We start from the raw sequence: 14,599 nt of genomic DNA, 5'->3' as shown, positions 1-14,599 counted from the left end.
TTTTGTATATCAGTACTGATAATTTCCTCAGAATTTTCTGTCTAGACAGGTAGGATTTACTTTTTTTTACATCTTGAAATAGAAGATGCAGTTCCTATGAAAATGAGACTATGGCATTCAAGGAACATTATCTCTTAGCCCATGCTACCTTGATCCCTCAAGCTACCTTGGGTCAGGTCCTCCAAAGCCTGGTTCTTTAGCTTTCCCTTCAGTTCTGTGACCTTCCCCATATCCTTCCAACCAATTCCCTTTTTGCTTAACTTAGCCATAGTCAGTGCCTGTGGTTTGCAACCAAAACCCCCTACTTGACACATTTACATATGTTCCAATCATGTTTAATTTTTACTACAACTTTACAGGTGAGGTGAGAAAGGTGATTCTCAGACGTTAAAGTAATTTATTCTTGGTGGTATAAATAATGGCAGAAATGAAATTCAAATTTGGATTTGTTAGGAGTTATCTCTTTCCTCTCTATTGTGTTACTACAAAATCTTAGAAGTCCTTTCTTCAGGGCCACATTTGCTTGACTCTAAGAGATACCAACCAAAGACACTTCTTACAGCTCCATTCCCTACAACTATCTACCCATGCGCTCATTTAACAAGCATCTGTATACACAATATGAGCAAGATGCAGCACTAAGAATGGGGAATACAAAGCTGTTTCAGCCAGTCACTTCCATCAGGTTGCTCACATTCCTCTGGGATGCTGATTGTTCAGTTTATAGACATAAACAATACTGGGATCAGTTAAGTGTAAGCAATATGGAAAAAAACCCAGAATACAATATAAAGCCATATGGTTCAGACAGGATAAGAATAATTCAGCTCATTAAATTAGAAATAGTTTCCACTCAATTTAAGCCGTCACTGGGGTAATTTGTCACCGCAATGAGTTCTAGAGACACATAGAGAGAAAACAGTTTTAACTTCAGTCCTTAAAACAAACAAAAGAATGATAAAGTCATCTGGTTTCCCAAATTCCAATCATTTGCATGCCACCCTCAAGATCTCTGCTATATCGGTGCAACAGCTAACATATTCTTTAAATGAATTTGTATTTATTGCTTTAAAATATTTGAAAGGAAACTTTATATTGCTACTTTTAATGAAAAATTGATAGACAACCCATAAATAGAAAATAACTATGAAAATAAATACACTGAAACAGAGTTAATAAATTTTATCTAGACAGCACTGTAACGAAAACTGTGAGGCCCCTCTATGTTGTAACGGAAGATTAGCAGGGTTTGGCAGGTGTTACAGACCTATGAGTTCCAAACTAATTATTCTCCTGGAAATGATCAGAAAGATTGAAAGAAGCTGAATGGAAGTAATTTTCTCACTATCTGATTCAATGCTATTTAAAACTGTGTTTGCGTCCCACCAAATAGCCTCTTGCAGACCACAGTGTTACATGTTCAAGACACTGGAGGACACACAGTGAGTCAGGGGAATATGAACGTTTCATGTGTGGAGAGAACTGTGGGAAGCAGCTTCCAAGTCTGCATCTGACATTTTTATTCATTCACTCATCAACTACTGGTATGAAACACCTCCCATGGGTCAGTCATTGTGCTAAGAGCTGGGGAGTCAGTGGTAAGCGCTCGCTCCAAGGAGAAGGTAAGTGAGGTAAAAGTGAAGAAGACAATCAAATAAGCAAACTGTATTACATAATAGAGGACCCAATAGAAACTGAGTGCTAGACCCCTAAGGAGAGAGGTCATTCTCAAGTCTCAAAAGGCTACCCATTCTTTAAGGATTTCTAGAAGGCTTATTGTCCACTATTGGCTGTCAATGATTTCTCGTTTCCTTTGGTGAACACCAGTTGAAAAACAGCTGTCATATAAAGAATGGAAACTAGAAGGTATTTGAAGAATCAGATAGAAGAGCAAAGAGTGCTGTGATGTGGAAAGAAAAAAGTGCACGTCAGAAAGAACATTAGAGATTGGTCTACTCCTTTCCTTCTATAGGAAATAGAGGCCTATGATTTTTTAGAGGCTAAACTGAGATTTAAACTGGATGTCCTGAAATCCAGTCCAATATTCTTGGTACTATACGACATATATAATAAAGGAATCTTGAGAGTTAAGGATAATTACATTTGTTCCAAAAAGATACTCTGGAGCATTTCCAGTAAATAAGTACCAGCAAAAAACATAGGAAAAGAAATGTAGATTCTTATGTAGTAGATAGTAAAATTATCACATTTAAAAAAAAGTTGAAATGGGGGATATTTAAAGACAAATATCGTACATATTATGGCATCTAAGATAAAGTATTGTATGAGCCATATTAAAATACTTTTATTGAGAAACATTTATGGCCAAATTAGCATGAAAATATGAATGGCTTACTGTGGTTATCAAAATAGCTTTAAAGCTCATCAGTGTAAAGTGTTTCCCCTACAGAGCTGCAGTTTTATCCTGCAGGAGAAATTTATATTTCCTCTCCTATGCTCTTTGGCACCACTACGTTAAGAAAACTTGAGAGAAAGAAAGAGGGGGCAAGGAAAAACCTTGGAATCATTTCCAGCCATCTCTAGACTTTGTGGATAGGCAATTCTTTCTTCCTAATATTTACGATGTGCATTTTTTAAAAGTAGGTGATTTTGAAACAAAGCATAAGGGAATTTATAATAGTCTCAATGTACAAGGTTAATCACTGTAGTACCTTGGTTAAGGAGGAAAGCCAAGAATATTACCTTTTAGAGCTTCCCTCCTAGAATAGGACCAGGATTACCCTGGGGCATGGAATTTAGGAATGAAGGACAGCAGATCTTGTCTAATAAACACATTGCTGAATTCTGCTATATAGGATTCTTTGGTCGCTCTGGACCTGAATTATTATTTCAGCTATATTGTCTCTATATTTATTCCTGTTCTTAGCTAATAACTGCTGTTTCACATTCACTCTAAACTTATTTTTTATTCAGAATTGACCTTTCCACAACTAATGGCACATTTTATTAAAGCATGTTGTTCAAATTCAGTTGTATTAGAGATTTTCCTAGAGAATCCTAAAAATACTGCCTTGAAAATGAGAAATATATATCATCTTGCTATCTAAATTCTTGAAATCAAACCACTTAAGTGGCTGACCCAGCTTGCAATCACACGCTAAGCTGAACACTTTGATCCTCCCATGGGAATGAAAAGTAATAAAATATGATATACCTGTGAAGCTTGAGAGTGACAGTTCCATAAACTGTAGCAAAACCGAGAAGACGAACCCATCTTAGGAGAATACAGCGAAATGTGCTTGGCTCAAAGTACAAAATAACAACCTGTGGGATGAGAATAGAAAGAAAGAGACCTTCAGGATCAAGTGATGACCCACAGAATAAAATCGATATTTCATAATCTGATGTTTAACATATGAATTTTGATATAAGCATACATCCATCTGAATAAAACTTTAAAATATTATTTTGATCCTTGTCCAAATCCCAAAACCATAAAGTCTCCCTATTGCTTTTAAATTAAGTCTAAATTCTTTACTTCTAACTTTCAGGAGTTTCTATCAATTGTCTCTAAGTCTTTGGTATGTTAATTCCCCAGATGGGCTAGCCAAGCTAGCTTCCACTGCTGTTTTCCATTGGAGTCCTACCTATTCCAGTCTCCACACTTCTAGTAATACTTTCCCCTGTCTGAAACAGCCCTGACAGGACCACCCTGTACTGCCCTGCCAGTCAATCTACCACTCCATATTTATTACTTCACTTGGTACTTGGCTTAATAACCTCACTAACTCCTGGCTTCTCACTCCAGAGTCTTCATTCTACAAATATTAATTAAGCATTTACCATGAGCCAGGCACTATACTAGATGCTGTATACTAGGCCAATAAGAAAAGGAAAAGAGATATGTAAACAAGAAATTGCATTAAAGCAGCAGAGGTGTTCCAATAAATATCTGTGCAGGTTCACTGGGACACAAAGGAACAAGTGGCCAATTCCAGGGGGATGGTCAAAAGGCATGTGCAAGGCCTTTTGTATGCTGTGTGGTTTTGAGGAAGCCCTCACAGAATAGGAATTGGTTTGGCCCTGCCTAAGGAACCCTGCACAGCTAAAGGATTAATGCTGTTGAAGAACATAGACTTCTACTCTTCTGCTGGAGCAGCTGGCCTGAACTGATTCTGTGTAGAGCAAGGTCATCATAACAGAAAAATATACCCACTCCTAAAACGCTGAGTGTTAGTTTGGTTTTTCATCCCAAAGATGTGAGTATTGGGAAACATAAAGCAGAGCTGGGAGACTTGGGGGGTGCAGACATTTTCTTATTGATATCTTACAAATGGAGCCCCACTCTCCAGCAGTACCAAGAATGACATCACCTATAACTCTATGCTGGCATTTCTCAAATATTTCTACTATATAAAGATATTAAACTAAGTATTGACAATACCATTAAGAATTAATTCTTAAGGGGTGGGAAAAAGACTGGACAAAGGTGTCAAGGAGAAATGAAAGAAAGGTAAAAATAGGTGTGGATGGGAGATAATGTTGCTTTGTCTGCTCTTGAAGTCAAAAATTTTCAAAAAATTTTCAACTTTATTCTTTCACTTATATACAGTACTTGTCCTCAATTTTCTAATTCACTAGGTCTATGCTGAAGATACATATTTGATTTCTGAAAATTGCTTGGATTAATCCAAAAATTGATATTAAAAAATCTTTCTTTTACTTACTATTTTCACAAATCAAAGTAAAATTCTGTAAATTTATATTCTAGTTTTAGCTCATATGTTTTAGACATAATTCCTTTGCAGAGGAGTCCAGTAGTAATTACGAGTTCTGCGAAGTAAGTTTTATTGTTTATTAAGGAATCTGGGCTGAAGGAAGAAGGGAAGACGTAGGGGAAAAAAAATAGAAAAAACTTGATAGAGGATTAAGGGATTAGGGGAGCATATGTGTTCCTTCTCATGGCAGAGAGAAATGACATATTAGAAACTAGAGAGATAGAGACCTAAAGTCTAGAATATATAAAATCTCAAGCATTTCCACTAGAAATGGCCTTAGAGATTATTCTAGAAGAGTGGATTCTTGGGGACTGCAAAATCCTGTGACTTATTGCCAAGTTTTACATTGCACACAAAGCTCTCTCTAGGAAATAAATAAGCAGAGGTGAACAACTATAATATAGAAGTCTGCATGATTTTTTATTTTAAAAGAAAGAATTGTTCTTGAACTGTTTGGGAACTACTGATATAGCTTTAAACTTTTATTTCACAGATGAAGAATTCCAAGACTTGTTACTATAAGCGAAAGACTGAGTCAGTCAGAAATAAATGAAAGAATAAGTCAATGTTTTCCAGCATCCATGGATGAGGTATAAGTTTAAAAAGAAATAGAAAATGAAATTCCAGTGAATTTAATAAAATATATTGTTAGAAACAGTCTCGCGAATAGTGAAGTAGAACTCCTAATTTTGTAGTGTGGTCGTGGAGAGTACAGGCTCTGAATTCAGTCTCCTTGGGTTCCCATCCTGTGTCTATTCTTATTAGTTGTATGACTTTGACAAACTACTTAACATTGCCTTGCTATGCCTCAGTTTCCTCATTTGTAAAATGAACACAGCACTGTTACTTCCAAATGGGACTGTTTTGAAGTTTAAATATGATAAACACAGTGCCAAGTACAGTGAATATTCAATAAGTATTGGCTAATATTATTAGGAGAGTTGATTTAAATATGCTGTGTTCTAAAAGTTACCATCCCATTGCATCATCTCAATGAATTCTTTTCTAATCATGCCAGCCAAGCCTTTTGAATTCCTCCAATAGCTTTTTGAATGTATACTTTTTCTATCTTATCTTATACTGTAGTTAGCTGTATGGGTGTCTCTCTGAGCCAGATGTAAAATTGGAGAAGGCGTGCTGCTTCATATATTCTTTATGCTTTGCCCACAGAAAATTTACATATATTAAATATTTGCTGAATGGTCTATATTAGCTAACTTAATTAAGAAAATGTTATCTTCAAAATAAACTATTTGAAAAGTCCGGTCAGGGTCCACTACTCATTATGATTCTAATTCACACATTCAGTATTTATTTACTCTGTGTTAGGCAGTAAGGGATTTAGAAACCATAAAAATAAATCAGATATGGATTAAGTCCTCAAAGAAGTTATAATTAACAAGAGTGGATATTACATGTAAATGATAAAAATAATAGTATGATCATACCAAATAGTTACACAGTACTTAACTACTGCTAGACACTAAGCATTTTTGCATTATTTACTCATTTAACCCTCACAATACCTTATACAGTAGGGACTTTTATTTTATGGAAGAGGAATGAAGCACAGAGAATTTAAGTGATGTGCCCAGGGTCACACAGCTAGGAAGCGTCAGAGCTGGGATCTGAATCCAGGCAGTTTGGTTCCAGAGTTCATGCTGATAAGAGCTACCCTGCCCTGCTTCTCAATACAGCTCTACTGTGTGGGGGAGGCGACAGACGCTATTATACTGTGAACTGCATCACACTGAGGAGTCAGAGAAAAGGGAAATTATTCTCAGTGGAAACAAGTGAAGTTATCCTGGGAGGGTGGACATCTGAGCAAGGGCAGGAAGGAGGACCAGGTTGGAGGGTGCAGGCAAAGAGGACGGCGGAGGGAGCCCAGGACGAAGGCACGGTTGTGGGAAAGCTGTGCAGTGTGGAGGGGATGGGTACAGCCAGGAAGACGACGAGAGGAGCTTTACAACAGAGCTGGGGCCAGGTCATTGTGAGCTTTGAACAACAGGGTGAGGAATTCAGATTTTATTCCATGAGCAGTAGACATGCCATTAAACTCCTTTGAGTTGATCAGAAGTGTGTTCCGGGGTTGGCTACGGAAGGGGAAGAGACTGAAAGTGACAAAACCAGTTGGGAGAAGAAACCCTCGAATTCACCATCTTTGCCAGCAAACCTTTTCCTTTTCTTGGATCTTATTCCTGTGTCTCACTTTACTCCAGTCCCCAAATGGCAGCTGGTGCGATGCCTCTGATACCTCACTCTCCTGCCTAGAACCTTCAGTGGCTCCCAGTGCTCTTACAAAAAAGGCAAAATTACAAAATCATCTAAGTTGGTTGACAATAGCTTTTCTCAACTACATCATTACTTTCCACGCAGCCACCCCTCCAGTCCTTGCATATGCTGTTCCTTCTGCCTGGATGAGCCGACTGTCTCACCTGCACCTGGCTTATTCCTGTTCACCCTCAGGCCTCAGCCTGAATATTCCTTCCTCTGGGAAGAGGAAGCCTTCCCTGTGGCTTAGCGCCCTGTCCCTACTTTATCACAGCACTGGTCCCGCGGCACTGTATGAGAGTGTAGGCTCTGTGACAGCTGTGTTATCATGTTCAATTCTGTAATGCTGGCACTAGCAAGGTCCTGGCACCCAGAAAGTGCTCAAGAACTGTTTGCTGAATAAAAGAAAAAATAAAGCTGTGGGAAAAAGGTAAAGAAGGATGTCACTAATGTAGTGAGATTGAGAATTCAGTCATTTATGGGAATAGAGGAAAGAAGATACTGAATCAGGAAAACTGGGCAACTGATTATTTGTTGAAGCAAAGGAGAATAGTCACAGATAATGTGAAGATTTTAAGCCTGGGTGACTGGGAGGATGATTGTGTTTGAAAAGAAAAAGAAAAAAGAAAAGAATGCATAAGTCTAGGGAAAATTATGTTACTTCTGCTTAGAAACCTCCCCACCTCCACTTCATCCTTCATGTCTCAGCTCAGGGTTGGCATCCATGACTCTCTCAAGCACCCCCAGACTAAGTTAAGTTTCCATCTTATTTGCACATTATTCACTTGTATAAATTCTGTGCTTTCCTTCATCACACAGATCAACTCTAAAATAACTCATTTGTTGAATGTGTCTTACTAGCTAGTTTGTAAGTTACACGAGAGCAGGGATTGTAACTATCTCACTCAGGATTGCACACCCATTCCCTAGTATTGTACCTGGCAATAGCAGGCAACCAATAAATGCATGTGGAAGAAATGAGATAAAAAAAGGAAGGGAGTGAGGGAAGGAGAAAGTGAGGAAGGAGAAAGATAACCAGTTCACTTTTGGACATATTGAGTGCAAGTTGCTTATACGACATTCAATCTAGACCTAGCTTTGTAGTAGTTAATATACTTCATAATGACAAAAAAAAACAAAAAACAAGACTAGGAAGTTTCACTGTCTTTCAAATTCCAATATTTAACTTTTTCTTATTAAATATAATGTATATATATGTATAGTTTAACAAAATATTGTAAAATAAATACCCCTTCCCCAATCCCAAATTAATAACACATATCCTAACAGACCTTATTAGAAGGAGAAAGGAAGAAAAACTAAACCACTGAGCTGAAGAACTTATGAATGATGATAGTAATACTAATAGCTGTCATTTTCACAAACCAAGAATGATAATAACTATCCACGCCCGCAGACACACACTGATGACTATGCTAGACATACTACCTATATTTACGGTCCAAGATATACTTTATTACCACAATTATAAAGATAAGCAGACTGAACTTTAATGTGGTTAACTATTTTGCCCATGGTTATCAAAATAGTCAAGTTTTAAACCAGAAGCCATAAAAAGTTCTTTAACCGGAAGTACTGCCTTAAGGTATATTTTCAAAGTAAATATTTCAAGGAAAAACTTTCCCCATTCTCTTTCCAATATTAGAGACTAATGATAGACATAAAGATACTTTGTGTAATGTGGGAGAAGCAGGACATAAGTGTCCCACTTCCGCCATTAGGTAACCTGAGGACTGAAGAGCAGGCACAATGGCTGGATGAATGAGCACAGGGTCTAAATGGTAGGTAGGTTTAGGAGGGTGGGATGAGAGAAAAAGAGACATATTCAGGGTCAGCAGGAGAAAGGGTGTCACACCAAAACCACCAATTTTCTTTTACCTTTAATATTGCCTCTTGGGAACTCACTATAATTTGCCTAGAGATTTGTTTTCCCCACTCTCGCTAAGAATAAGGTTTCAGCGTGAAGGTCTGAGGTGGGTGTACCCATGACGATCTTTTGAGGACTTGGTTCTTCAACACTGGAAGTTTTTCAGATGCTCACAAAATTTAAGTAGCTGATCTTAGTGGTGGGATACTCTAGGCACTGTGTTTTGACAAAGTATTACTGTTTTGGAAATAGACTTCTAAGCCTTCCCCTCATGGACAAACAAATCTGCACAGATTATTCACCCATTTCACCAAATGTGATATTTTTAGCTTGTTTTGAAGTCAGCTTGATTGCCTATACTCTTTGGATACTGAACAGCTAATGGGGAAGCAAAGAGAACCACAAGAGAAAAGACTATTAGGCTTTCCAAATATGTACAAAATAGAACATTTTTAAATAGAATAACGTTTTTTGCCAATATAGACACAACATCAGGGACAGAAAATTAACCTCTGCCGTGTCTGCTCAGCGGATACAAGGCACAGTGCTTTCAGAAGAGGAATGCTTAGGAGGCAGACGGTCAGAAGCCAGCACAGTCCAATGCTGTTCCAAAGCTCCGAGAGAAAAGGTGTGAAGCTCGTGTTTTCGGCCTGATATTTTAAGGCTCTGAGCAACAGCTCCTTAATAGTGTTGGACACAGCAGTTCCACTGTCCTAACTGACTCGTCAAGTGTTATTTGCTTCAGTTCAGCGAAACTGGTTGTGAATTAAAGCACTTGTTTAGGTGAACAAGGTGTTACATGCTTTGGGGTTTCTGTTAGTAGGTGTGTGCGAACCGTTGTATTTATAAAATAGATTACTGGATCGTTTGCTGGGTAATGGGAGTGCAGTGACAGATATAGGTGATGAGATTTTTGCTCACGAAGTTGTCCTTTGATAAGGATTTGATAAGGACTTTAAGGACTCTCTCTACCACATCTACAATTTCCTTCTACTTCATACAAGGAAGTCTTGCCAGTCAAATATTTTCCAGGGCCGTTCATCCCTCTCAAGTTTGCTGTGCTCCCAACAATCCTCACTGCACAAGTGAAGAATGAAGCTGATATCTTGATGGAGGACGGTCCACAGAGGTAACACTTGGAAATATCTAATATTAAACCTTGTACTTAATCTGTCCAGGTTTGCTATCTTTTGAAGTAGGAGGTTGGAAATGAGTCATTTAGGCAGAACTATATATTATTAAAGCAATTTTATACAGAATTGGTTTTAAATATAAGTAGCTTCAAAGCCCTTGGGTATGTTCTAAAATTATTTTTTCTATATTTGGCAAAAGATATGATTCTGTACACAGGAAATATTTGGGAGGAAAATGCATGTCCTGTAAATGTTTAACTAATTACCTAAAGTTGGATTCAAACTACAATGAATAAAAAGTACTTAATACAACTTTACATTTATACAATCACCACACACATGAAAGGGCCATGACTGTGATTGATGAACCAGGCCATGAACCAGGCTCTATAACTTATTACTTTGCCCTTGGCTCCTATTACGCCAAAGCAACAAAAAAGGGAAACAGGGACTAAAAATATAACATATAGATATAATTTTAAAAAATTATAATATATAACTAAGATTTTTGAGTTATTGTGACAGCAGATGAGACATACCTGACAGAGCCCCTCTAAAATTCCCACTGTAATACCCCTGGAAATATAAAAAGAAATTAAAAGGGTCACAGCTCTAAAAACTAAAGGCAAAGATGACAAGATCCCAAAGTGTCTGTGGTGATTCTACTCACTGCTTGGTGGATGGTATCGAATTAAGAGGTACTTTTTTTTTTTTTTGATGCCGAGGAACATTCACCCTGAGCTAACATCCACTGCCAATCTTTCTCTTTTTGTATGTGAGCCGCCATCACAGCATGGCCACTGACAGACAAGTGGTGTAGTCCACGCACAGGAACTGAAACCAGGCCGCGGAAGCAGAGTGTGCTGAACTTAACCATTAGGCCACCAGGGCTGGCCCAAGAGGCACTTTTTAAATGAACCACTACATGCCTCACTCTCTGAACTAGAATAATATCTGAAAGCCTGAAGATAACAGGGAAAGATTTCATTCATACTCCTTGTCAGGGTCTAACTCTGAGACTCATAGCCTTCTACAAAACATAGGCTTAACCAAAACAAACAAATCAAAAAATCTTTGGTTATGCTCTAAGTGTGCAGGAACTATTTTTGCATCAGCCAGTCCTGGAGGCTTCTAGTCCCTTACTGCCCCTCCCCTATCAGCTCCTCTCTTCTCCAACCATCACAGATTAGAACTCCCAGGATGCAGCACTCAGAAATGTGATACTGAGCTGCCTAAAGACAAGCATGGCAGTGGAGAGGAGAGCACGAGAGGATGCATGCTAGAGAGTATAGGCAGCCTCCAGGTCTCGCTTTCCCCATTCTCCCCAAGAAATGGCACTTTGCAAAATACCTGATCCTAACATACTAAACACAGAAACAAATGATTATTTTTGTCTAAACTTTTACAATCAGTTTATGTGTTCAAAGAAATAATGTTTTGGTCAAGAATTATAGTGCACGCTTTATGATAGAAGATCATATCATCTTTACTACCATGTTCTCAAAAATATTAATGAATATGGGAAAGCTCTCAGGATTTATGTTAAGTGAAAAAACAAGCAGCACATAAAATATATAAACAGTATACAGTGTGATATTCCTTATGCTTACGATTCATTTGTATAAGCCAATATATATGTACACACACACATACATATAAGTGAATGTATACCTATTCCCTGCTTATTACTCTTAATTTAACACTCTTAATTTATTCCAGAAAAAGGGAATAAAGTGGCTACGCATAAAAGCCATGGGGGAAAATGTATGGTGTTGTTTGTTTCTATGAAGTCCATTCAAAAAAATGATGTTTTCTATATTTATCAAAAAAGCAAAACAAAAACAAAGACACAAAAAATCTGAAGCTATGATTCTGCTTCCTAAATTTTTTTCTCCCAGTGCTGTTATGAGCAAACTGCATGTTCCTCTGAGAAAAAAACACACTAGTGAGCAAAGTGGTGAGATATGACCAAAGTATTACAGTTAACATTTTTTGGGTTTTGTTTTGTTACTATGAAAAAATTCATATTTTCTAAACTGAGCATAAACTCTCATTAGGCTTCAGTTCAAAACCTTACTGTAAATGTGTACTAAGCAAGGGTTGATTTTGAATAAATGTAAATATATATATACATGTGTGTGTGTATGGTATATAGGTCTCACAGTGTTGACAGTGATTCTCTGGTTTTAGTACTAGGTATGCACACACTTCATAGTATTTTAAAATTTTTCTATAATTAGGAAAAAAGGTTAATTTAAAAAAGAAACTACTCTAATATCTGTTACAGCAGTTCAGTAAATAGTAAGACAGCATAGGGTAACTGAATGTTTTAGTTTAATCCACACAGATAATGGGAGCACAAAGTTAAACCTTCTGGGTCCTCTCCCAAAATGTGACTCTGAGAAAGAAGAAGTTTATCTATGAGGGAATAAAGTGGCAGAGAGGAAAAAAATACATCTCAGAGAAGTGGACAAGTTCAGAAACAAATGAGCTCTGAATATGATCAATGATTCACTGATTCAGTTTTCTTGCATAATGGACAAAAAATAATGCGGTTTAGTAAATAGAGTGGCAATGAAAGGCCATTAGAAACTGGGAGACTTGACAATTCAGTATACAAGATATTTGTAACATGTATCTTAGAAAGTTTTGCTGTGATCAGTGGCAGAAAGATATACCTGGTTTAGAGCTAAAAAAAAATGAACACACATTCACATACATGGAATGAATGAATTAGCTTTATATATATATATATATATATACACACACACATATATATATATATATGAGATAGAAGAGATTTGATAAGACAAAAAATAGAAAAAGAAATAAAAAATTTTATTTGTAAACTAGTGCAAATATATGAGTTACCTGCCAGTCAGGTGCAGGGGGGCTGCAGCTGAGTGCAGTGGATAAAACAAGGGGTTTGGGGTTAGCTGCCCTAAATGCCAGTCTGGGCTCTACCACTAATTAAATATATGACCTGGGACAAATCCCTTAAGTTCTATGGGCCTCAGTTTCTTCAACAGTTTAATGAAGATAATGCAAAATCCTATTGTACTTATGGAAGCACTTAATAAATCACAGAGAAATGTAGAAATGCCAGTTTTATTATTAACATATGAGAATTACTTGTGATATTTGTCACATTTGAACCAACAATCTGTTTAGTCCTCTTGTATATGTATCTTCAAATATCAACAGAAAAGAAGCTTCTGAATACTGAGGAGTTGAGAATAGAATATATGGGGAAAGGGAAAGAACAGACAATCCAAACTGAGCATTCTTAAAGCAGTAACAGAGCTGTGAGTCTGATGGGTAAAAGCAGGAGAAGCCAGGTGTATTAGTTATCTATTGCTACGTAAGAAATACCACAAACTTAGTGACTTATAACAACACACATCTATTATCTCATGGTGGTCTCTTACAAGACTACAATCAGGGGCTGGCCCAGTGGCGCAAGCGGTTAAGTGCGCGCATTCCGCTGTGGCGGCCCGGGGTTCGCCGGTTCGGATCCCGGGTGCGCACCGATGCACGGCTTGGCAAGCCATGCTGTGGCGGTGTCCCATACAAAGTGGAGGAAGATGGGCATGGATGTTAGCCCAGGGCCAGTCTTCATCAGCAAAAAAAAAAGAGAAGGATTGGCAGATGGTAGCACAGACTGATCTTCCTCACACACACACACACACACACACACACACACAAAAGACTACAATCAAAGTACTGATCAGGGCTGGGATCTCATGGGAAGGCTCAAATAGGAAAGGATACATTTTCATGCTCACATGGTGTTGACAGGATCCAGTTCCTTGAGGGCTAAGGGAACTGAGGCTTCTTGGTCCTTGCTTGCTGTTGGTTGGAGGCCACTCTCAGTTCCTTGCCATGTGGACCTCTCCAACGTAGCAACTTCCTTCATCAAAGCCAGCAGCAGAGAGTCTGCTAGCAAGATGAAAGTCATAATCTTTTGTAACCTCATTCTGGAAGTGATATTCTCTCAATGTTCATGTGTTTTATTGACTAGAAACAAGTTAGTCAAAGAGAGGGGACTACATAGGCTGTGAATACCAGGAGGCAGGGACCGCTGGGGCCATCTTAGAAGCTATCTATCACAAAAGGGGACTCTACTTTTAAATCATCAGAAATGCTGTTATCTATCTGTGTTCAAAGCAAATGCTGTAAGAAGATCATAGAATAAAAAGCCATTAAATACCTAGCGCATGCATTTAAAGAAAGGACAATGTGAAACAAATTTTAAAGGAGAAATTTTTAAAACATGAAAAGAAAAGAAATATACCAAGGCTGCCTTCTCCAATGGAGTCCAACTCATCATCAAGTCATAATTCTGGGATTGTTGTACATAGCTCATGACTAGGAACTACTGAGAAATGACTATTTTGGTTGTAATATTTTTAAACAATGAGAAAAATATGGTATGGTCATGGTGGGTTGGGAGAAATAATTTGGATCTTTTCAAGTATATATGTCTATGTTTAAACTGTGACTAAGAAAGAATAGACTTCAAGTTAAACCTGGCAGACTGACCATGTTTATGTCTGCTACTTCTGGAA

General features: G+C 37.7%; 1 protein-coding gene across 1 annotated transcript in view; it reads right to left on the bottom strand.

Moving 5' to 3' along the window:
• The window catches only part of GPR158 (G protein-coupled receptor 158), a 373,712-nt gene that overhangs the window by 54,524 nt on the left and 304,589 nt on the right, over positions 1-14,599 (bottom strand). The window contains exon 7 of the mRNA XM_058532588.1: positions 3,176-3,285. Coding sequence (XP_058388571.1) covers positions 3,176-3,285 — 110 coding nt within the window. The remainder of the gene's footprint in view (positions 1-3,175; positions 3,286-14,599) is intronic.

Source organism: Diceros bicornis, chromosome 36, assembly GCF_020826845.1.
Source record: "Diceros bicornis minor isolate mBicDic1 chromosome 36, mDicBic1.mat.cur, whole genome shotgun sequence".
Taxonomy (NCBI): domain Eukaryota; kingdom Metazoa; phylum Chordata; class Mammalia; order Perissodactyla; family Rhinocerotidae; genus Diceros; species Diceros bicornis.
The sequence above is the reverse complement of the archived record's forward strand: the minus strand, read 5'-3'. Positions and strand labels throughout refer to the sequence as shown.